Source organism: Carlito syrichta, unplaced genomic scaffold, assembly GCF_000164805.1.
Source record: "Carlito syrichta isolate Samal-C Ts95f unplaced genomic scaffold, Tarsius_syrichta-2.0.1 Scaffold177233, whole genome shotgun sequence".
In the NCBI taxonomy this organism is placed as follows: domain Eukaryota; kingdom Metazoa; phylum Chordata; class Mammalia; order Primates; family Tarsiidae; genus Carlito; species Carlito syrichta.
In genome coordinates this window covers 86,728-110,047 of record NW_007121329.1, presented here as the reverse complement: position 1 = coordinate 110,047, position 23,320 = coordinate 86,728, and the positions used below count along the sequence as shown (strand labels likewise).

The 23,320-nt window shown below is 41.6% G+C and overlaps 1 protein-coding gene across 4 annotated transcripts in view; it reads right to left on the bottom strand.

Annotated features, from left to right (window-relative positions):
- Positions 1-23,320, bottom strand: part of NPEPPS (aminopeptidase puromycin sensitive) — a 117,695-nt gene that overhangs the window by 7,654 nt on the left and 86,721 nt on the right. For all 4 annotated transcript variants that reach the window (XM_008051485.1, XM_008051486.2, XM_021709345.1 and 1 more), the window contains 7 exons: positions 22,303-22,412; positions 19,766-19,829; positions 16,753-16,892; positions 14,163-14,297; positions 12,380-12,599; positions 7,509-7,651; positions 7,002-7,058 (listed from right to left, as the gene is read on the bottom strand). In XM_008051485.1, the coding sequence (XP_008049676.1) occupies positions 7,002-7,058; positions 7,509-7,651; positions 12,380-12,599; positions 14,163-14,297; positions 16,753-16,892; positions 19,766-19,829; positions 22,303-22,412 (869 nt within the window). The remainder of the gene's footprint in view (positions 1-7,001; positions 7,059-7,508; positions 7,652-12,379; positions 12,600-14,162; positions 14,298-16,752; positions 16,893-19,765; positions 19,830-22,302; positions 22,413-23,320) is intronic.

The window sequence follows — 23,320 nt, the reverse complement described above, 5'->3', positions numbered from 1 at the left end:
GGGCCCCTCCACTTGGCCCCCATTTTCCCTTTTTTTTTTTTTTTTTAGTCAGGGTCTCTGTCATGCTGGCTGGAGTGCAGTGGCTCAATTATGGCTTACTGCAGCCTTGACCTCCCGGGCTCAGGCAATACTTCCACCTCAGCCTCCCGAGTTGGGACTACAGGTGTGTACCACCACACCTAGCTAATTTTTAAATTTTTTTGGAGTGGTCTCATGTTCCCCAAGCTGGTCTCAAACTCCTGGGTGCAGACAATAATCTTGCCTCAGCCTCCCAAAGTGCTGGGATTTTAGGCATGAGCCACCATGCCTGGCCCCCATATTTACATTTTTAAAGGGCAAAAGCAATACATACTGAAAGTAGAATATTTGAGTGATAGAGAAGCATAAAGAAAAAGATAAAATTACTACCATGTATACATTACTAAACCTGGAATGAGATTATATTATATATGCTATTTCTGTGACCCACTTTTTAAATTTCAGGTAAGTTTCATTTTCTTCCTTATACTTCTCTAGTCTCTAAATCTTCTATAATGAATATACAAAATCCTTTTTTTCATAATCAGAAATATTATGTTTCAAAAAATTAGAATTACACAAGTATAAGAGACACTTCTCTAACAAAGCTTAGTTTATCGACTCTCTTCACCTTTGCTCCCAGAAGATCTGACACTGACCCAGTCTCTGGAGACCCTGTCATAGCTCCCAGTCTCCTCTTCCTTTCTTTTGGACTCTTTTGAGCAGGAGTGTGGCAAAACAGATAGGAAGTCGGAAGCCCTGGGTTCCAGTCCCAATTTCGCCTCTAACAAGCTGTGTGATCTTGACTAAGTCCTTAACCTCTCCGGGTCTCAGTTTCCCCATCTGTAAAATCCAGGGGGTAGACAGATGATTTCTAAGGTTCTTTTCAATTTCAATATTCAAGTCAGAACATGGGCTTTCAGGAAGCACTCTCCCGCCCTGAGAACCTGTTATACTAATCCGCTAGATGGCACTCTAACACTATATTTTAAATATACTATTAATTTATTAATTAAATTTATTTTTTAAATCCTGCCTCATTATTCCTAAGTTACTATCAGAAAACAATCTTTCTCATCTCTTACCAAATGTTTCTTGAACTGATATGGCCAGCTTGGTGAGACCTCGTCTCTACAATAAACCAAAAAATTAAACCAGGTACAGTGGCTCACCCTATAATCCCAGCACTTTGGGAGGCTGAAGTGAGAGGATTGCCTGAGCCCATGGGGTTGAGACCAGCCTGGGCAACTTGGCGAACTCTCATCTCTACAATAAATCAAAAAATTAGCCAGGCATGGTGGCACGTGCTTGTAGTTCCAGCTACTTGGAAGGCTGAGGCAGAAGGATCATCTGAGCCCTGCAGGTCAAGGCTGCAGTGGCCGTGAACGTGACACTGCACTCCAGCCTGGGTGACAGAATGAGACTCCAACTCAAAAAATAAATAAGTAAATAAATAAATTAGCCAGGCATGGTGGCGCACGCCTGTAGTCCCAGCTACTTGGAAGGCTGAGACAGAAGGATTTGCCTGAGCCCAGCAGGTGAAGGCTGCAGTGGCCATGAGTGTGTCACTGCACTCCAGCCTGGGCAACAGAGTGAGACTCCAACTCAAAAAAACAAAACAAAAATAAAACAGCAATGCAAATTCCTATATGATACATGTTTGTGTAAATACTTTTTGGGGGTTTTTTTTGAGTTGGAGTCTCACTCTGTTGCCTAGACGGGACCAGTGGCTGCTCCCGGTCACCGCAGCCTCGACCTGCTGGGCTCCGGCGACTCTTCCGCCTCAGCCCTCCAAGTAGCTGGAACTACAGGCACACGCTACCACGTCCGGCTAATTTTTGATTTTTATTGTAAAGATGAGGTCTCGCCAAGTTGCCCAGGCAGGTCTCGAACCCACAGGTTCGGGCGATCCATTCACCTCAGCCTCCCAAAGGTACGGGATTACAGGCTGAGCCAACGAGCCTGGCTTAATTTTTTGATTTATTGTAGAGGCGAGGTCTCGCCAAGTTGCCCAGCTAGTCTCAAATCCCTGGGCTCAGGCAGTCCTCTTACCTCGGCCTCCCAAAGTGCTGGGATTATAGGCGTAAGCCACTACACCTGGCCTTTTCTTTTTTTTTTTGAGTTGGAGTCTCACTCTGTCACCCAGGCTGGAGTACAGTGGCACGCTCAGGCCACCACAGCCTTGACCTGCTGGGCTTAGGCAATCTTTCCATCTCAGCCTTCCAAGTAACTTGAACCACAGGTGTGTGCCACCATGCTTGGTTAACTTTTAAAATTTATTGTAGAGACGAGGCCTTGTCAAGTTGCCCAGGCTAGTTCAAACCTCTGGGCTCAGGCAATCCTTGTCTTCGCCTCCCAAAGTGCTGGGATTACAGGTGTGAGCCACCATGCCCGACCCCCCCTTTTGGAGTCAGAGTCTTAACTCTGTCACCCAGGCTGGTGTGCAGTGGCATGACCATGGCTCACAGCAACCCTGACCTCTTGGGCACAGGCGATCCTTCCACCTAAGCATCTCGAGTAGTTGGGATTACAGATGTATGCCACAATGCCTGGCTCATTTTTTGATTTTTTTTTTGTAGAGATGAGGTCTTACTATGTTGCTTAGACAATATAGATTATTAAAAGTGTGTGATGACACAAAAATATCAAAGTATCTGCTGTAAAATTTTCAGAGTTCCTATATTTTCCTCATACCTTTACGTAATAAAATAAAAAGCATCAAATATCTCACTTTATACACATTTCATACACATGATTTATAGTACACAGCTTCACAGAATATAAAGACTAAGCAGAGACATTAACGTTCAGGTGATCCTTGTGTGGTGGCTCATGCCTGCAATCCCCGCATTTGGGAAGCTGAAGTGGGAGAACTGTTTGAGCCCAGGAGTTCAAGACTAGCCTAGGCAACACAACGAGACCCCGTCTCTACAAAAAAATTGAAAAATTAGGAGGCATAGTGTGTGTGCCTGTAGTCCTAGCTACTTGGGAGGCTGAGGCCAGAAGTTCACTCAAGCACAGGAGTTTGTATCTGTGGTAAGCCATGATTGTGCCACTGTACTCCAGCCTGGGTGACAGTAAGACCTTGGCTCAAAAAAGTTTAGGCAAAAGGTGAACATAAAATATAACTTTTATATTCTTGGAAAGGATACCCATGTACAGCATGGGTAAAGCAGTGTATTGTGAGGTTTAATTTCTTAAACAAATAAAGTTTATAATACTATAATTTTCAAAACATTCTAATCTTTTTTTTTTTTAAAGAAACAAGGTCTTGCTCTGTCACCCAGGCTGGAGTGCAGTGACACAATCATTACTCAATGTAACTTTGAACTCCTGGGCTCAAGGGATTCTCCCACCTCAGCCTCCCAAAGCATTGGGATTACAGGGTGAGCCACTGTGCCCACCCTTCTAACCATCGTTTTTTTTTTAAGTGGGAGTCTCACTCTGTAACCCAAGCTGGAGTGCCATGGCACAATCACGGCCACCCCAGCATCGCCCTGCTGGGCTCAGGCGATCCTTCTGCCTCAGCTTTTCAAGTAGCTAGAACTACAGGAGCGTGCTACCACGCCTGGCCAATTTTTTTTTTAATGTATTGCAGAGACAAGGTCTTGTCAAGTTGCCCAGGCTGGTCTTGAACCCATGGCTCAGGCAATTCACTTGCCTCAGCCTCCCAGAGTGCTGGGATTATAGGCTGAGCCACTGAGACCCTCCCTCCTAATCTTTTTCTTTTTTTTTTGAGTTGGAGTCTCACTCCATCACCCAGGTTGGAGTGCAGTGGCGTACTCACGGCCACCCCAGCGTCGACCTGCTGGGCTCTGGCGATCCTTCCGCCTCAGTCTTCCAAGTAGCTAGAACTACAGGTGTGCACTACCATGCCCGGCTAATTTTTTATTTATTGTAGAGACGAGGTCTCGCCAAGTTTCCCGGGCTGGTCTCAAATTCGCAGGCTCAGGCAATCCACTCGCCTCGACCTCCTGAAGTGCTGGGATTATATGTTGAGCCACCAAGCCCAGCTCCTCCTAATCATTTTTAACAGAATTTATTTAAAACTAAAATATCAGAACTTAGATCTACAATTCTTATCTACTTGGAATCAGAAAGTGTTCTTAATCTATGAAAGGTGTAAGTGGTAAAGCACACTCTACTCTTGCCCTACATGTGGATCTTTTAATGAGTGAGTTTTATAGTCTGATGGATGATTTGAGTACTTAGGCACATTTTATTTGGTGGTAAGTAAATCTGGCTCCCTCCACATCTACTGCAACCAGTTGCTTCAGGTCATTTCTTTATAGACTGGTAACTGCATTGGCAGAACTGGAGACAGCACTTGTTCCACAGCATTACTGTTGATTTAAACTTTCACACAGATTGCTGGTGTCATAAGGATACAAAGTTTTATCTATATTTTGTCTAAGCCAGAGTTAATTATATGTCAATTACCATGGGAAAACTAGAGAGGCTGGGAGGCAGGTGAACTACCTTCCTGTCCAGTTAAGTCCTTGAGACACCTATCATCTGTTTATCCCTTTTCTATGCACACAAACAAACCTTTCACTTAAAATGAACACAATCCCAAGAAAGTTTACACTGAAGATAAAATTTTAAAGGACTTCGTTTGTTAATCAAAATGAACACTTCTTTCAGTATTAAGATTTAAGATGCAAAAGTTCATAAAGTTGTGAGTTAAGAAAAAAACAGGTTGGATGTAGTGGCTCAAGCCTATAATCCCAGCACTTTAGGAAGCTGAGGTGAGGGGATTGTCTGAGCTCACAGGTTCAATAACAGCCTGGGCAACCTGGTGAGACCTCATCTCTACAATAAATTTTTAAAAAATTAGCTGGACATGGTAGTGTGCGCCTGTAGTTCCAGCTACTTGGAAGGCTGAGGTGGAAGGATCGCCGGAGCCCAGCAGGTTGAAGCCGGGGTGCCCGTAAGCATGCCACTGTACTCCAGTCTGGATGATGGAGTGAGACTCCAACTCAAAAAAAAAGGAAAAAAACAGTGAAAACCAACATGACTTTTGGCATCATACTGATAGTATTCATGGACATATATTTCTCTCATGATTTCTTAATATTTGCATGTCCACAATATGCCTATTTCTTTTGCTAGAACTTACTTTCTTTCCTTCTTTCCTTCCTTTTCTTTTCTCCCATGATTCCTTAATATTTGCATGTCTGCAATGTGCCTGTTTCTTTTGCCAGAACTTTCCTTCCTTCCTTCCTTCTTCCCTTCGACCCTCCCTCCCTTCCTTCCCATGTCCGCAATGTGCCTACTTCTTTTGCCAGAACTAACTTACTTTCTTTCTTCCTATCTATATCTATCTATCTATCTAATCTAGAGTTTGAATCTCACTCTGTTGCCCAGGCTGAAGTGCAGTGGCATGCTCATGGACACCTCTGCGGCGACTTGCTGGGCTCCGGCAATCCATCCCCCTCAGCCTTCCAAGTAGCCGGAACTACAGGAGCACACTACCATGCCTAATTTTTAATTTTTTAAAAAAATTGTAGCGACGAGGCCGGGCTGGGATTACAGTGGCTCAGTCTGTAATCCCAGCACTTTGGGAAGGCTGAGGCGAGTGGACTGCCTGAGCCCACAGGTTCGCGACCCACCTGGGCAACTTGCTGAGACCTCGTCTCTACAATAAATCAAAAATTAGCCGGGCGTGGTGGTACACGCCTGTAGTTCTGGTTACTTGGAAGGCTGAGGCAGAAGGATCACCGGAGCCCAGGAGGTAAAAGCTGCGGTGGCCGCGAGTGTGCCACTGCACTCCAGCCTGGATGATGGAGTGAGACTCCAACTCGAAAAAAAAAATTGTAGAGATGAGGTCTCACCAAGTTGCCCAGGCTGGTCTTGAACCCGCGGGCTCAGGCATATACAGGTGTCCATGTATATGATCTTCGTCCGTCGCCTATCCGTCTCTCCTTCAACACTTCCCACGACCCTTGCGGGGCGGGCCCCTGCAGTGTGCCACCATGCCTGGCTGATTGTTTAATTAATTAATTTATTTATTTTATCTATTTTTTTTTTTTTGAGTTGGAGTCTCACTCTGTCACCCATACTAGAGGGCAGCCACCGCAGCCTCGACCTGCTGGGCTCTGGTGATCCTTCTGTTTCAGCCTTCCATGTAGCTGGAACTACAGGCGTGCGCTACCACGCCCAGCTAATTTTTTTTTTTTTTTGAGTTGGAGTCTCACTCTGTCACCCACACTGGCGTGCAGTGGCCGCTTCCAGCCACCGCAGCCTCAACCTGCTGGGCTCCGGCGATCCTTCCGCCTCAGTCTTCCAAGTTAGCTGGAACTACAGGCGTGTACTACCACGCCCGGCTCATTTTTAAAATTTATTTATTGTAGAAATGAGGTCTTGCCAAGTTGCCCAGGCGGGTCTCAAACCCGTGGGCTCAGGCAATCCACTCACCTCAGCCTCCCAAAGGCGCAGGATTACAGGCTGAGCCACTGAGCCCAGCTTGATTGTTTAATTTATTGTAGAGATGAGTCTCGCCAAGTTGCCCAGGGTGGTCTTGAACTCCTGGGCTCAGGCAATTCTCTCTCCTCCACCACTCAAAGTGCTGGGTTTACAGGCATGAGTGAGTCACTGGGCCTGGCCTAGACCTTTTTTTTTTGAGTCTTCTATTGCCCAGGTTCGAGTGCAGTGGCATGCTCAGGACCACCGCAGCCTCAACCTGCTGGGCTCAGGTGATCTTTCTGTCTCAGCCTTCCAAGTAGCTGGAACCACAGGCATGTGCCACCAAGCTCAGCTAATTTTTATTATTTATTGTAGAGACAAGGTCTTGCCAGGTTGCCCAGGATGGTCTCGAACTCTTGGGCTCAGGCAACTCTCATTTCTGCCTTCCAAAGTGCTGGGATTACAGGTGTGAGCCACCGTGCCCAGCTACAGAACTGTTTTTAAAGACCATTTAAAGCTGTACTCTGTGTGTTCACCCAAGTTCAAAAGCAGGAAATGGGAGACTTTTTCAAACTAACCTTTAGCATAATGTCTAAGGTAGTGGCATCACCATGCTTCAAAACAGTCAGATAGACCTATAAGAGAATACAGGAACATAAAAGAAGGCATTTGATTATTTGATTACAAGTATCTTGTTTCAAGTATTGTAATTTTACAAAAAAACAGAAAACAAGTTGAAAAAATTGCCAACAGTTATACTTAGATGTTACATAAAAATTGTGGTGAGAAGCTAACAGCCCCATGTACAACCACAAAAGTAGACAGCATGTCAAAACAGCAGAGTACACCATCTCTCTCAGGAATGTGCAGAGCTAATCACCTTTCAGCACTGCAGTGCTGACTGGGAAACTTTAAACAAATGAGAAGTTGGCTACAAACCACCTACGTAGCATATATCAAAACAGAGTCAGACGTGGTTTGTGGGTCAGTTCTTAGGTCAGTTTTGGTTACTATTTTAAAAGTTCCATGCTTCACGGAATGATGCAGTCACTCATAAATCAAGGAAATTTATTAGGAAAACCTACGGGACTCCTCAGATCAGCAGAGAGAATCTGTTTTCCTTCCACATGGTCCTTAAATCGACGACGGGCTTCTTCTAACGTGGCCTTATGTCCTGCTTTTCCTAGTTTTCCCAGAACCAAACCCCTCAGGAGCGCATCTAGATGACCTGATTGAAAAGTAAAAGAGACAGAGCTACTCAAACAGCCCATTTTTACAAATCTGCCTTCTAGATATCTTATAATTGTGTTATGCCAAGTCTACAGTCTTGAACAAGCACAATCAATTGCCTTAACTCTTGAGAACATTTGATTAACATTTATCAAATCATAAGAAAAATGCTGAACAGACTAGACAAGCAAATAAATTGCTGACTTTATAGTGACAAATGTCAACTATCTGAATATACTAAATGTTTACTCAGTCTGGTTAATTACACTGCTAAGGATTGTATGTGAAAAGAATAGGCTTACATCATGCAGTTTTGACCCAAGGCTCAGAGAAAAGTCACACATGGAACTAGTATGCTCTGTATATAATAAACTGAAATTTTAGATTTTTAAAATGAAAATTTGATTGATTCATTCTACCAAAGATATACAATGGCCAATAAACACATAAAAAGATTTTTCAGCTGGGCTTGGTGGCTCAGCCTGTAATCCCAGCACTTTGGGAGGCCGAGGCAAGTGGATTATCTAAGCCCATGGATTCAAGACCAGCCCAGGCAACTTGGTGAGGTTTTGTCTCTACAATAAATTAAAAATTAGCCAGGCATGGTAGGGCGTGCCTGTATTTCCGGCTACTTGGAAGGCTGAGATGGAAAGATTGCCTGAGCCCAGCAGGTCGACGCTGGGGTGGCTGTGAGCATGCCACTGCACTCCAGCCTGGGCAACAGAGTGAAACACCAACTCAAAAAAAAAAAAAAAAAGATGTTTCAACACCATTAGTTATTTTTAAAAATGCAAATCAAAACCCCATGAAATACCACTTCACAACCACTATGATGACTATAATAAAAAAAGACAGATAATAGCAAGTGTTGGTAAAGATGTGGAGAAATTGCAACCCTCAAACGTTACTGGTGGGAATGTAAAATGGTGAAGCCACTTAAAAGGCAATCTGGCAGTTCATCAAAAGGTTAAACAAAGAGTTATGATATGGCTTAGCAATTTTACTCTTAGGTATATACCCAAAAGAAAGCATATGTCTACCCAAAAATCAGTACACAGAGCCGGGTGTGATGGCTCAAGTACATAGTCCCAGCTACTCAGGAGGCTAAGTTGGGATGATCAATTTATCCCAGGAGTTGGAGACCAGCCTGGGCAACATAGTGAAGCCCCATCACTAAAACAAACAACAAACAAAAATCTCAAACAAACAAACAAAACCTGTACAAAGATGTGCATAGCAGAATTCATAATAGCCAAAAAGTGGAACCAATCCAAAAGCAACCAAGAATGAATAGATAAATGAAATGTGGTATATCTACACAATGGAATATTATTCAGTTACAAAAAGGAATGAAGTACTAATACATGCTACAACACAGATAAACCTTGAAAACATTATACTCGGCCGGGTGCAGTAGCTCACACCTATAATCCCAGCACTTTGGGAGGCTGAGGTGAAAGGACTGCCTGAGCCCACAGATTCGAGATCAGCCTGGGCAACTTGGAGAGACTGCACTCTCTACAATAAATCAAAAAATTAGCCGGGTGTGGTGGCGCGTGCCTGTAGTTCCAGCTACTTGGAAGGCTGAGGCAGAAAGATTACCTGAGCCCAGCAGGTCAAGACTGCGGTGGCCGTGAGTGTACCACTGCCTCCAGCCCGGGTGACAGAGTGAGACTCCAAGTCAAAAAAAAAAAAAAAAAAAAAGAAAACATTATGCTAAGTGAAAGAAGCAGACACAAAACATCACTTATTATACAATTCCATTTATGTGAAATATCCACACTGATTTGTATACTTTGAATGGGTAATTTTTTTTCCTCCCCTAAAATCTTGCTCTATTCACCCAGACTGAAGCACCAGTGGCTCGATCATAGCCCACTGGAACCTTGAACTCCTGGCTCAAGGAATCCTGTTGCCTTAGCCAGGACTACAGATACATGCCTCCACACTTGGCTAACTTTTTAGTTTTTATTTTTGTAGAGATGAGGTCTCACTATGTTGCTCGGGTTAGTCTTGAACTCCTGGGCCTCAAGCTATTCTCCCACCTAGGTCTCCCAAACTGCCGGGATTACAAGTGTGATCCATTGCACCTGACTAAAAGGGCGATTTTTTTATGGTCTGTGAATTATATCTCAAAAAAAAGCTAACATTAGCACACAAATCTGATGGACTGCAACAGTACAACAAACAAAATGCAGTAAACCTGGATATATCTCAAAGATATTATGCTGAGAGAAGCCAGATATAAGAACAGAACACACATTATATGATTCTATTTATATAAAGTAGAAGAGACAATATTAATCTACAGTGAAAGAAGTCAGAACAGTGCTGGTGTGGGGTGGGCAGGGGAAGCTCAAGTGACAGGGAAGGAACCTCAGCCAACTTTCTGGGTAATGGAAATGTTGTATGCATTTGCCGAAAGTCATGGAACTTAAACATTTAAATTATGCATTTTGCAGTATAATTCAATAAAAAATAATTTTAAGAAAACCACAGGTGATCAACTACATACTGTGACAATTCCTACAAGAAGTAACTTATCATTCTGGCTCTGGTACTAACTTGCTGTGTGATAAAGGCAGTGTTTTATTGCTTTGCTATGTTTGACTCTCCCATCTGTACAGTCAGCACACTAAAAGCATTCTCCTTCTACTGAAAAGGTTTCACAAATTGTCAGCACGAGAGAGAAGGCAACATCCACTAACTTGCCTGTATCTGTGTCACACACTTACTCTGCCTTGTTACTGAGAATCTGTGCTTCTCTCTTAAGCCAGCTCCTTGACTTCCACACTAGATCCCAACTCCTCTCAATTATTGATAGCAGTCACTACAGCAGTAACTCCTCTCTCTCACAACATGAATTTTTCCATTACTACTGAATTATTTTTACTGACTGAAAAGTGTTATAAAATCTCCCTGACATCCCACCTCTCTCAGGTCCACCCCTTTAATTCGACCCTCTTTTCAGCAAAACTTAAAACATTGTCTAAATGTGCTGTGTCCCATCTCCTTCTTCCCATTCTGGAGAGCCCATCCCAAAGTGGGGAACCCATTACTGTTCCCTGCCACTCAGCAAAACTCGCTAAATGTAGTATTAATTCTCCATCATTTTGCTTGACTTAGAGTAGCATTTGACACAGCTGACCACAGTCCCTTTGCATTAATCTACTTTAAGTTCCAGGCCACCCTTCTCCCTCCTGGTTCTCTTCCGAACTCACTGGCCAGTCAGTCTTCTTTGCTGACTCTTCTTCTATCCAGTCTCTAAATTCTGGACTTCTCTAGGACCCAGTCCTCAGATCTCCTTTCTCCATCTATACTCAGTCCCTAGTTGATCTCATTCAGTTTTGAGCAAAATGTGACGACTCTTTCTCTCCACTTAACATTCATCAAATAGTTTCAGTTCTAGCTTCAAAATATACACAGACCTTACCAACTCTAAATATGAAATGCAACTAGTACCTTAAATGGATTATTGAAATAGCCTTTGTGTTTTTTGCTTGTTTGTTTTGTTTTTTGAGTTGGAGTCTGTTGTACAGGCAGGAGTACAATGGCAAGCTCATGGCCACTACAGTCTCAATCTGCTGGACTCAGACGATCCTTTTACCTCAGACTTCCAAGTAGCTGGATCTTCAGGAATGTGCCACCACACTCAGCTAATTTTGTTTTTTTAATTTAACTTGGCAAAACCTCATCTCTACAATAAATCAAAAAATTAGGTAGGCATGGTGGTGCGTGCCTGTAGTTCCAGCTACTTGGATGGCTGAGGCAGAAGGATCACCTGAGCACAGCAGATCAAGGCTGTGGTGGCTGTGCAGCATGCCACTTCATTCCAGCCTGGGTGACAGAGTGAGACTCCAACTCAAAAAAAAAAAGAAACAGTGGCCTAGTATTCTTGATATGCCTTGCCTACTGACTTTATTTCTCTTGGAGGTACTTGCTGTCACCTAGAACATTCTATATCTAATTGTTTACTGTGTCTCCCATTAGAATATAAGCCACAAAGGGCAATGTTTTGTTTGCTGGTATATCACCAGCTCATAAAATAGTAGATGGCATTTACTAACTGCATAAATATTTGCTGAATCACTGAAGGAAAGACACAGAGCTTGAGGTTCTGTTCCTATTGTTCTTATTCCAAGAGATTTCCATTTCAGATCAAGACTGGTCAGGAGGAAATACCACCTTTAGTTATCAGCAGGAGGTAGAAAATAATTATATCTAAAGCCTTCAAATCACCATTCCCAACATTTAAAATACAGCAAAAAGAGTAAATGTATGACTACAGAAACAATCATGGAAGAGAGGACACATGTAGACAGCAAATACTTTCCCTTAATTCAGAAAGTTGGCCCCTGTGCCTCCCAGCACCTTTACAAGTTGTACAAAAGGTGCTTGCTATTTATGGTAAAAATTTTTAAAAATCCAAAATTCCCTCTGGCTTTTCTTAAGTACAAATGGGCCTTTGGAACTCTATAAAAGACTTTTATTTCCCCCATTGCACACAAATTATATTTAGCAATGAACACATATAACCACTACTGTTTGTATGTTGGTAACCCATGTAATTTTATCAGCAGGTTTAAAACACTTAAGTCTTCATTTTTGACTCACTGAATAAACAACAGCATCCAGCAGATACAAAGATGTTGTCAATGATATTGCTAACCAAAGTAAAAAAGCACCAATTTCTGATGGATTCTTCCCCATTCAGCACATCCATTACCTTCTCCAGGTCTGGGGTCCCAACCCAGCCTCTCCCCTATGGGTGAAAAGACATCTTTCACAAACTCCTGGATTTCCTCATAGAAGTCTGTGTGAGACACGAGAGTTGACAGAATCCCCAGGTTACAGCTCAGGTCGCTCCACACGGTATAATTGGGCTCATTCACAAAAGCCTCCATGACTTTTAGAACCTCTACAGTGCTAATGATTCCAGCTCGAGCCTAGCATAGGACAAAACATAAATTAATCTAGTCTTCAAACAAAACAAAAAACAGGCATGCATTTTTGGCATTCTCTACTGCTAGCAATTTCTTTGGTTTAAGGAAATAGGACTATATAAGGTCAGAACACTGTTAGAATAAAAATCCTATTCTGACAACATTCCTTAGTTATTTCTTTGCTATTTATAAAAGAACTACTTTTAAAAATTACACTAAAACCCCACTAATTTGGGAACAACAAAAAAGTAGCTTTCTATTTCTACTCAGTTTCTAGAGCTTTGGCTTTGTTTTTGTTTTGAAAAATTTCTTACTTTCAGAAAAATTGCAAAAATAGTTTGGGCTTTGGTTTTTGACAGAGGTTCTTTCAAAGCTGGACCAGCAAACTGTGTCAACTTAAGCCTTTACTCATTTCTAAAAGAATGCAAACTGGAAGGCACTACAAATTCAGAGTTCTTTCAAAACCAACTAATGGAGCTGGGAAAAAGAACTTCTGTTTCAGCAGCCAACTGCACAAACAGCCAACTCTCCTGGGGACAGGTCTCTCAGCAATGAGATCAGCAGATGTGAGGTCTTGTGCATCAGTGCTAATCTGTGTTTATACAACTATAAGAAGGAATCTAAAACCAGTGACTGCAGGGGGGGGGAAAATTTTAAGTCCAATTTAAAGGAACACAATAGCAGAACTATGACAATTTATCATAGTCAGAGACACTTAGAAACTACCTAATCTATGCTGGAGTCATAAGGATAATAAACTAATTGCTGCTGTAAATCCTTTCTGGAACAAAGCCAAATAGAAATATAATTCTAAAGCTAATGGCCTATAATTTGAGTAATAATGCAATGTTTAAAAATTTTAGCTTTTGGCCAGGGTCAGTGGCTCAGTCTGTAATCCCAGCACTTTGGGAGGTGAGGTGAGTGGATTGCCTGAGCCCACAGGCCGAAGACCAACCCCGGGCAACTTGGCAAGACCTTGTCTCTACAATTAATCAAAAATTAGCCCGGCGTGGTAGAGCGCGCCTGTGGTTCTGGCTACTTGGAAGGCTAAGGCAGAAGGATCATCGGAGCCCAGAAGGTCCGATGCTGGGGTGGCCATGAGTGTGTCACTGCACTCTAGACTAGGAGACAGAATGAGAACCCCCAACTAAAAAAAAAAAAAACCAAAAAAAATTCTAGCTTTCCCAGAAAAGTAGAAACACTATTTTAGAAAAACATAGAATCACTCTGAATTAACTATTTAAAAAGCATATCAGTAGGGATAGTCCTTCAAGGCTCATACGTATTTCCATAAAAAAGAAATGAATTTTTTACCTTACGGAGGATAGTTTAACTAAAGATAGTTGCAGAAAACTGGCTTAGGAATAGTGAAATGGGATTTGCTTCTAGTAGATTACATAGGCTCGATCTTATCATATTAATTGTTAGTCATATGTTTTAGTCCCAAAGGTGTTTTTAACCTTCAAGAAGAACCATATTCTTCTAATTATGTTTCAGACAAGCCAGGAAAAACAAAATCCTTTAATCAACAAAATCCATCATATTACTTTAATCACAGATGCTCACCAAGGAGAAGAGGTCATTCTGTAATCCAAGTCGATCCACGGGGGGCAGAGAAAGGTCACGAATGCCTGGTAATAAACTTTCCAGCATGGTAGAGCTGTATTGGGTCCGATAAAAGCCAACTGTTCCCAAGTTTAACTGAAAAGGTATTCAATAAGTACCATTAAAGAGTTCCATTTTGTTTTTAAGTCAATCTTTTATATGAGTAAAAGGAGTTTTGGTTTTAGATATACCTGGATGAAAAACAACTAAAACTACATATGCTAACTAATGGGGATTAAAACAAGTCAACACATAAAAATAGAAAACAATTGTCAAAAATGAATACAGAAGCAAAAGAAAAAGGAAATTTAGCTGGGCTCGGTGGCTCAGCCTGTAATCCGTGCTTTGGGAGACTGAGGTGAGTGGATTGCCTGAGCCCACGGATTCGAGACCCACCTGGGCAACTTGGCGAGACCTCATCTCTACAATAAATCAAAAATTAGCCGGGCGTGGTAGCGCGCACCTGTAGCTCCAGCTACTTGGAAGGCTGAGGCGGAAGGATCGCCGGAGCCCAGGGGTACAGGCTGCTGTGGTCAGGAATGGCCACTGCACTCCAGTCTGGGCGACACAGTGAGACTCCAACTCAAAAAAAAAGAAAAAAGGAAAAGGAAACTTGAAATAGTGAGGGCCAAAGTGAGGGACAGTATAAGAACAGCGCGGGGGAGAAAATAATGTGAATAAATTTCTACGTCTAATTTCAGTTTTAGGGTTACAGAAAATACTTATTCTATATTTATAATTTATCTCTATTTTAAAAATTTTAGGCTGGGCATGGTCACTCACACTTGTAATCCCAGCACTTTGGGAGGGTGAAGTGGGAGGATCACTTGAGCCCAGGAGTTTGAGACCAGCCTAGATAACAGTGAAATCTCATTTCTATAAAAAAATTTTAAAAATACACTCAGGAATGGTGGCACTGAGGTGGTGGCTGCAATAAGCTGTGATGGCGCCACAGTATTCCAACCTGGGCAATAAAGTGAGATCCCAGCATACACAAAAAAGTTTTAATCTATTTTTTTTACATTTCTCATTCATAAAATTTTTTTCACATTGTTATATAACCTTCCAGATTATAATTTCAAATGGTAATACAATATTCCACCGAGCATATTTTAAATATATATTCAAAAAATTAAAACAGAAAAATAGCTTTTCTTTTTTTGAGTCAGAGTCTCACTCTGTCGCCCAGACTGGAGTGCAGAGCCATGTTCACAGTCACTCCAGTGTCGATCTGCTAGGCTCAGGCGATCCTTCTACTTCAGCCTTCCAAGTAGCTGGAACTACAGGTACATGCTACCATGCTGGCTAATTTTTTGATATATTGTAGAGACGAGGTCTCACCAAGTTGCCCAGAGTGGTCTCAAACCCCTGGACTCAGGTAATCCTCTCACCTTGGCCCCCGAAGTGCTGGGATTACAGACTTGAGCCACTGTACCCAGTCAAAAATGGCTTTTTTTTAAAAAAGCACATCAGCCTAGATGCATAGCAATACCCCATCTCTACAAATAAAAAATTTTTTAATTTGCAAAGTATGGCGGTGCATTTCTGTAGTCCCAGGAGGCTGAGGCAGAAGGATCACTTGAGCTCAGGAGTTTGAGGTTAACTATAGTGAGCCATGATAGTGCCACTGCCCTCTAGTCTGGGTGACAGAGCAAGACTCTGTCTCAAAAAAAAAATAAAAAAATAAAAAGGCACAAAAGTCTGACATAATGTATAATTCTTCCTACTAGGAACATACAATTGTTAGAAGAGGTAAATACTTTTATTATGAAAGGTACAGAGTAGAAAATAAGGAAAAATAACCTTTATCCACTGGTCTTTTTATGAAATGGCTTTAAAACAAACTGATTATAATATATGTCTGGTCTCACTTGATTATAGCTGTACACATATGATGACAACATATTGAAGTTAACAAGTCATTATAATGACAGGGCAGTCTGAAGTTGCAAGACTACAAATGTTTTGGTTAATGGAACATTATACACAGTCTGCTGTATGTGTCCTTTTTAGTCCTATCCCTTTTTATTTGTTTGTCTACCACCCCCTTACTTATAAGGGCAAATGTCTGGATAATACTATTTGAAAATTGGCCCGAAATTTCACAAAGACAAGTTTAGAAATGTTTTTTCTTTGAAAATCCTTGTCTCAACTGAAGCAGCGGAATGTAAAGCCAGCCACAAAATGCATACAGTAAGCGAGAGAAATCAATTTAGGTAAAATTAAAAAATGGCTATACAGCCGGGCTCGGTGGCTCAGCCTGTAATCCCCTGCCTTTGGGAGGCTGAGGTGAGTGGATTGCCTGAGCCCGCGGGTTCGAGACCCGCCTGGGCAACTTGGCAAGACCTCATCTCTACAATAAATCAAAATGAGCCGGGTGTGGTAGTACACGCCTGTAGTTCCAGCTACTCGGAAGGCTGAGGCAGAAGGATCGCCGGAGCCCAGCAGGTCAAGGCTGCAGTGGCCGAGAGTGGCCACTGCACTCCAGTCTGGGTGACAGAATGAGACTCCAACTCAAAAAAAAAAACGGCTATGTCTTTTCTGGACTTACCTTAACCCATTGGTCTGGTTTGACATTTTTCAAGACCACACTCATCTCTGGCTTGTCCATTAGAATCTTTAGCTTGGCCTGGTTGGGATCATCGCTAGTAGAGATTGTGATAGGAACCATCCACTGAGGACAGTCTTCTCCTAAGCAAAAGAAGAACAAATAGAAAACTTCAAAAATAATTTTGCACTAGAAGAAATGGAAGGTGGAGTGGGGAGAAAGGACTGGTAGTATCTTAACCAAGGGCTTCAGTTTAACTGTTCAGCTCATTCTTCAATGGTATTAAGACTATTAGTGTAAACGAAGAAATAATTTACTAACAAAATCACACAATAGTCTAAAAAAAGAGAGCAGTTAACTCACTGGTAGAATCACAAATGCAATGATTTAAACTTAATTACTGTTTTCCCTTTATAGAGCAATAAAGATAACAATGATTTTACTGTTAAATTCTGAGTAGGGGCCGGGCACAGTGGCCTGTAATCCCTGAACTTTAGGAGGCCAAAGCAGAAGGATCACTTGAGGCCAGGAGTTTGAGACCTGCTTGGGCAACACAACAAGATGCCATCTCTATAAAAAATTACAAAATTAGGTGGGGGTAGTGGTACATGCCTGTAGTCCTAGCTACTAGAGAGGGTGACGGGGGAGGATTGCCTTAGCCCAGGAGGTCAAGTCTGCAGTGATTGTGCCATTGCACTCTAGCTTGGGCAACAGATTAAGACCCTAACTTAAAGAAAAAATAATTTTTTGAGTTGGTAGGTAAAATGTCTCATATGGCATTTAAAAATAAATTTTAAGGTACAGTCCTTCCTTAATGGTTGTACACACTGCTGAAACACTGAAGGGTTAGTTTTTATTGTTGTGATAGACAGGATACAGCCTAGGAGCTATTGTATTCCATCACAGAGGGCTCATATCTAAAAGCCAAAGCTTTTGTAAGAGAGAAACACTGTCTGAGATATCAGACAGCAAAAAGATTTTGAATTAAGATACCAAACAGAGAGTCTTTACCAAGTACATTAGTGGAGCTATTTCAATAACATAGCTTATGCTATCAGGATAAACCATAAATTAAAATTTCCCATCACTGGAATATTTCAGGTTTTAACACCACCTATATTGATCATAGAGCATTAGAAAAACCCATAAAATCTGTCAGTACTACAATGTAATTACATGCATGAGGCAGAAAATGGCAACTGTGACACGTAGGATTTATGGATAATAAACCTGTCACCTAACTTGTTAGATGTGTTTCTTAAAAGAGTAATTCCAAGCCAGGCTCGGTGGCTCAGCCTGTAATCCCGCGCCTTTGGGAGGTTGAGGTGAGTGGATTGCCTGAGCCCGCGGGTTCGAGACCCGCCTGGGCAGCGAGACCTCATCTCTACAATAAATCAAAAAATCAGTCGGGCGTGGTAGCGCATGCCTATAATTCTGGCTACTTGGAAGGCTGAGGCGGAAGGATCGCCGGAGCCCAGCAGGTCGAGGCTGCGGTGGTCGGGAGCGGCCACTGTACTCCAGTCCGGGCAACAGAGTGAGACTCCAACTCAAAAAAAAAAAAAAGAGTAATTCCAAACACTAAGGCAGGTTAAGAATAGAAGCCCATACCTCATACCTTTTAACCCAAGTGGAAGGCACAGATTTTGGTGGGTGGAGCATGAAAAGAACAATGATAATTCTGATATATACCCCCCCTCTGTGGACAACTACTGTTTTAAAGAAAATAAGACAGGTAGAGAGAAACACTTTACTTCTTGATTCTTTTTTTTACTTAATCTTTAATTTCCTGAGTAAAGTTTTATAGGTAAAAGAGTAATGAGGTCAACTGTAGTGGCTCATGCCTGTAATACCAACACTTTGGGAGGCTTACTTGTAGCTGGGAATTTGAGACCAGCCTGGGCACCATAGCAAGATACCATCTCTACAAAAAAAAAATAATAATAATAAGCAGGACATGGTGGCATGCACCTGTAGTCAGCTGTTTGGGAGGCTAAAGCAGGAGGAAGGTTGAGGCTATAGTGAGCCAAGGATGTACCACTGTATTCCAGCCTAGCAGCCTGGGCGACAGAGTGAGATACTGTCTCTAAAAAAAAAAAAAGAAAGAAAAAATGCCAGGCATGGTAGCTCACACCTATAATCATAGCACTTTGGGAGGCTGAGGTGAGAGGATTGCCTGAGCCCATGGGTTCGAGACCAGCCTGGGCAACTTGGAGAGACCTCATCTCTACAATAAATCAAAACATTAGCTGGGTGTGGTGGTGCATTCCTGTAGTTCCAGCTACTTGGAAGGCTTAAGTAGAAGGATCAACTGAGCCCAGCAGGTCAAGGCTATGGTGGCTGGGAGCATGCCACTGCCCTTCAGCCTGGGTGACAGAGTGCGACTCACACTCAAAAAGAAAAAAAAAGTCTACAGAAATATTTGAAAATAGTAGTTATAAGCATAAACTCATGGAGTGCTACTATTCTGTCTGAATTCCCACTCTGTGGTGACCTTGAGCAATTTAACTGACTTGGCTATGCCCTGGCTCCCTCATCTGTAAAATAAAAATATTACCACCTATCATAGAAGGATGCTGAGAATATAAAGCAAGAAGAGGTAGTTATAGTGCTGGTGCATAATAAATCTAAATAATCACTGGGCTTTATCTATTTATTTACTTATTATGTCCAAGAGTATTTTTCAAAAATTAACCACCCACACAAACATGTACTAAGTCTTCCTTTGGAGCATAAGCCTAGAGATACCACTTCCTGGGTATGACTACCCTTCTTCACTCATAATAACCTCCAATAACACACAAAAACACGGAATTTCAAAAACTAGAAAAGTGATTAAACACTACAAATAGCTTGTGAATCTTTTTTGATTTCCTGAATTTCAATTTTTATTCTACTTTCATCTCATTTTTAGTAAAGTCTGTTAAAACTATTTAAAAATGTATGGTTACATCCTATTAGAACACTCTGGTATGGTACCCAAATTCATTCATCAGCTTCCACTTAGCCATTTGCTTACCAACATATGGTCCACTGGCACAGAACTTCTTTTGGGACAGCCTCAATAATCTGTCATCTTCTACCTAAAGAAGCAAAACAAAGGCTATAATAGTACCAACACATTCTTTTTTAAAAGGGGATAACATCTCTGTGACAAAGTAGATGGTGGAACTAGTGCAATCAAATGTCTCACGAGTACACAAAATACAATGGTGACTGCCAGGCATGGTGGCTCAAGCCTATAATCCCAGCACTCTGGGAGGCTGAGGTGAGAGGACTGTCTGAGCCCAAGGGCTTGAGACCAGCCTAGGCAACCTGGCGAGACCTCGCCTCTACAATAAATCAAAAAATTAGCTGGGTATGGTAGCGCACACCTGCAATTCCAGCTACTTGGAAGGCTGAGGTAGAAGTATCACCTGAGTCCAGCAGTTGGAGGCTGTGGTGGCCGTGAGTGTGCCACTGCATTCCAGCCTGGGCAATAGAGTGAGACTCCAACTCAAAAAAAAAAAGGCTTCAAAACAACAACACTCTAAATAAAAAGCCAAGTTCTATGTAACTTACCACTCCCTCAACCCCAGAAGAGATTATCCACTGGTATCTTCCTAAAAGCATTAAAGTATTTAAGTTTTCAAATTCTATACAATAACTAATACTGTATCAAGTTCTACTAATCTTTATAGAGAAAGGATATGTCTCTTTTTCCACTTCTAAGAAAGGCAACATTAGATTAGCATGTAGATTCAATATTTACATACTCAGTAAACATGAAAGAACGGAAATTTTTGGAATGCTTGATAAATATGAAAGAAACACATCTTGTTGCAAAGGATGGACTTTGCAATGAAACACAAAAAGTATGTGTTGAGGTGAAGCTGAAAGTAACTAGAAAGTCAGAAGTAAAAATGGCAAGTACATATGTTTAAAAATCACTTAAACAATATGCAGCCATTTGTTTCATTTATCATTAGTAACTACATCTTTGAAGATTTCAAATAACACAAGATATAATAAATTTAAGACCACCTAAGTCAAATGTAAAATTGGGCTAATGGCCTTCATGGATAAACTGACTGCAAGAAACAAATTTGAAAAATTAAGGGCCGGGCTCGATGACTCAGCCTGTAATCCCAGCATTTTGGGAGGCTGAGTCGAGTGGATTACCAGAGCCCACAGGTTCGAGACCAGCCCGGGCAACTTTACGAGCCCTCGTCTCTACAATAAATTTTTAAAAAATTAGCCAGGCGCGGTAGCGCATGCCTATAGTTCCAACTACTTAGAAGGCTGAGGCGGAAGGATTGCCTAAGCCCAGCAGGTCAACGCTGGGGTGGTCGTGAGCATCCATGCCACCGCACTCCAGCCTGGGCAACAGAGTGAGACTACAAGCCGGGCTCGGTGGCTCAGCCTGTAATCCCGCGCCTTTGGGAGGCTGAGGTGAGTGAATTGCCTGAGCCCGCGGGTTCGAGAACTGCCTGGGCAACTTGGCGAGGCCTCATCTATACAATAAATAAAAAAAAAAAATCAGCCGGGCGTGGTAGCGCATGCCTGTAATTCTGGCTACTCGGAAGGCTGAGGCGGAGGGATCACTGGAGCCCAGCAGGTCGAGCTGCGGTGGCCGGGAGTGGCCACTGCACTCCAGTCTGGGCAACAGAGTGAAACTCCAACTCAAAAAAAAAAAATTTAAGCGATAAAGTAATTGCCATTTTGATGCCACAAGAAACTATTAATGAATGTCAACACTGCTACTGAATAGTTATATATCATACACATTTCCTTAAAAAATCAAAAGCTTTCAAATTACATTGATTCAGAATTAGAGCAAAGTGACAGATAATAATCAAGATAACATATGTTACAGAACTCTCCTATACAAAGAAACCAAGATCTTGAAAGTAGTGGGATGGAAAAGTTAACTAAGTTTCAATAACACTGGTAAGAAGTGTACTATTAGAGTCCTCTGTTCTGATACTCTATTATGCTCTTAAAAGTGTGCTCTGAGCTGGGCATGGTGGCTCATGCTTGTCTGTAATCCCAGCACTTTGGGAGGCAGAGGAGAGAGGATTGCCAGAGCTCAGGGTTTCGAGACCAGCCTGGGCAACATGGCAAGACCTCATCTCTACAATAAATCAAAATATTAGCCAGGCATGGTGGCGTGGGCTGAATTTTACTGAATACTTTTTCTACAAGTAATCAGGTAATTATGTGGTCTTTTTACTTGATTCTGTTACTATGGTAATTATGAATCAATACACTTTTTAAAAAAATGTTAAATCAATCTTGCGGTCCTAGAATAAACCCCACTTGGTGATTTTAGAATTATATCAATAAATTTTCAGTGTCTTCCCTGGGAACAGTATGAATAGACGACATTTTGTTTTCTATCTTAAGCATGTATAATTTTAATGATGCGGGGCAGCTGAAGTCACTGAGAAAAGACTACCAGAGCTGGTTTAAATGTCACTAGAACACTTAAAGTACAGAAAAGCAAATTTGATACATTTGTACTGAATTCCATTTCATATAATGTCAGACAAATGGAAAGACTTCATATATGTTTACCTGTTCAGCTTCCACATAAATGAGGGGAAATCCCATTTGTTTGGTCCAGGTATTCATCACAGCTGCTATAGGTTTACCACTAGCATTTTCTAAACTTTCCCAAAGATCCTCTAGAAGATAAACACAAACAATAATAATCTAAAATGTTTGCATTTTTATTTTCCTAAATAAACAAGAAATTTTACTTAACTCTTGACACTGCTGACTAATACTTTGGTTCTTTCAAGTTAAGGAAACAGTGGGCCAAACTAACATTGGCCTTGTCAACCCCTCTCCCTGCAACTAAGTAGATTCTATTATAAAAACTAGTCTTTTTATTCTAAGATGTACTTAATAATTCCAATTTATATGAAAAACTACACATTATAAAGACAAACAGATGAGTTCAAATAAGAAACAGAAACATGTTCAAGATCACTACTAAACAATCACTCACAAATTTTAAACCATTATATCAATTCAATTAACCAAAGTTTAAAAATATTCAATGAAATAAAACTCCTGTGTTCAAACATCACTGGCAGTAGGGAAAACAAAATAGCAATACAATGTGATATATACTCTAATGGTGGCATGCACAAAGTAAAAGCACTTCAAGAAACAACCAAAGAAAATAAAAAGTTCACAAGAGGGGACTTTTGGTCTGCATCTTGGAGATGAATTGTTCATTAGACAGGCAAGGGGAAAGAGGCATTCCAAGCAGAGTAGATGGTCTATGTACAAACAGGAACGTATAAGACAGAAGAACAGCAACAACAGCAATATGTTCAATAAGCTGAAGAACAAAGAGGGCACATATTGGGAGTAACAGGAGTTGAGGCTAAAAAAGTAGGCAGTAGCTGAAATGGTCAAGACCGTACAGCTTAAAAAGTACAAACCTTATCATGAAGGCAATATAGTGTCTCAAGTATTTTTTTTTTTTTTTTTTGAGTTGGAGTCTCACTCTGTCGCCCAGACTGGAGGGCAGTGTCTGCTCCCGTCCACCGCAGCCTCGACCTGCTGGCTCCGGCGATCCTTC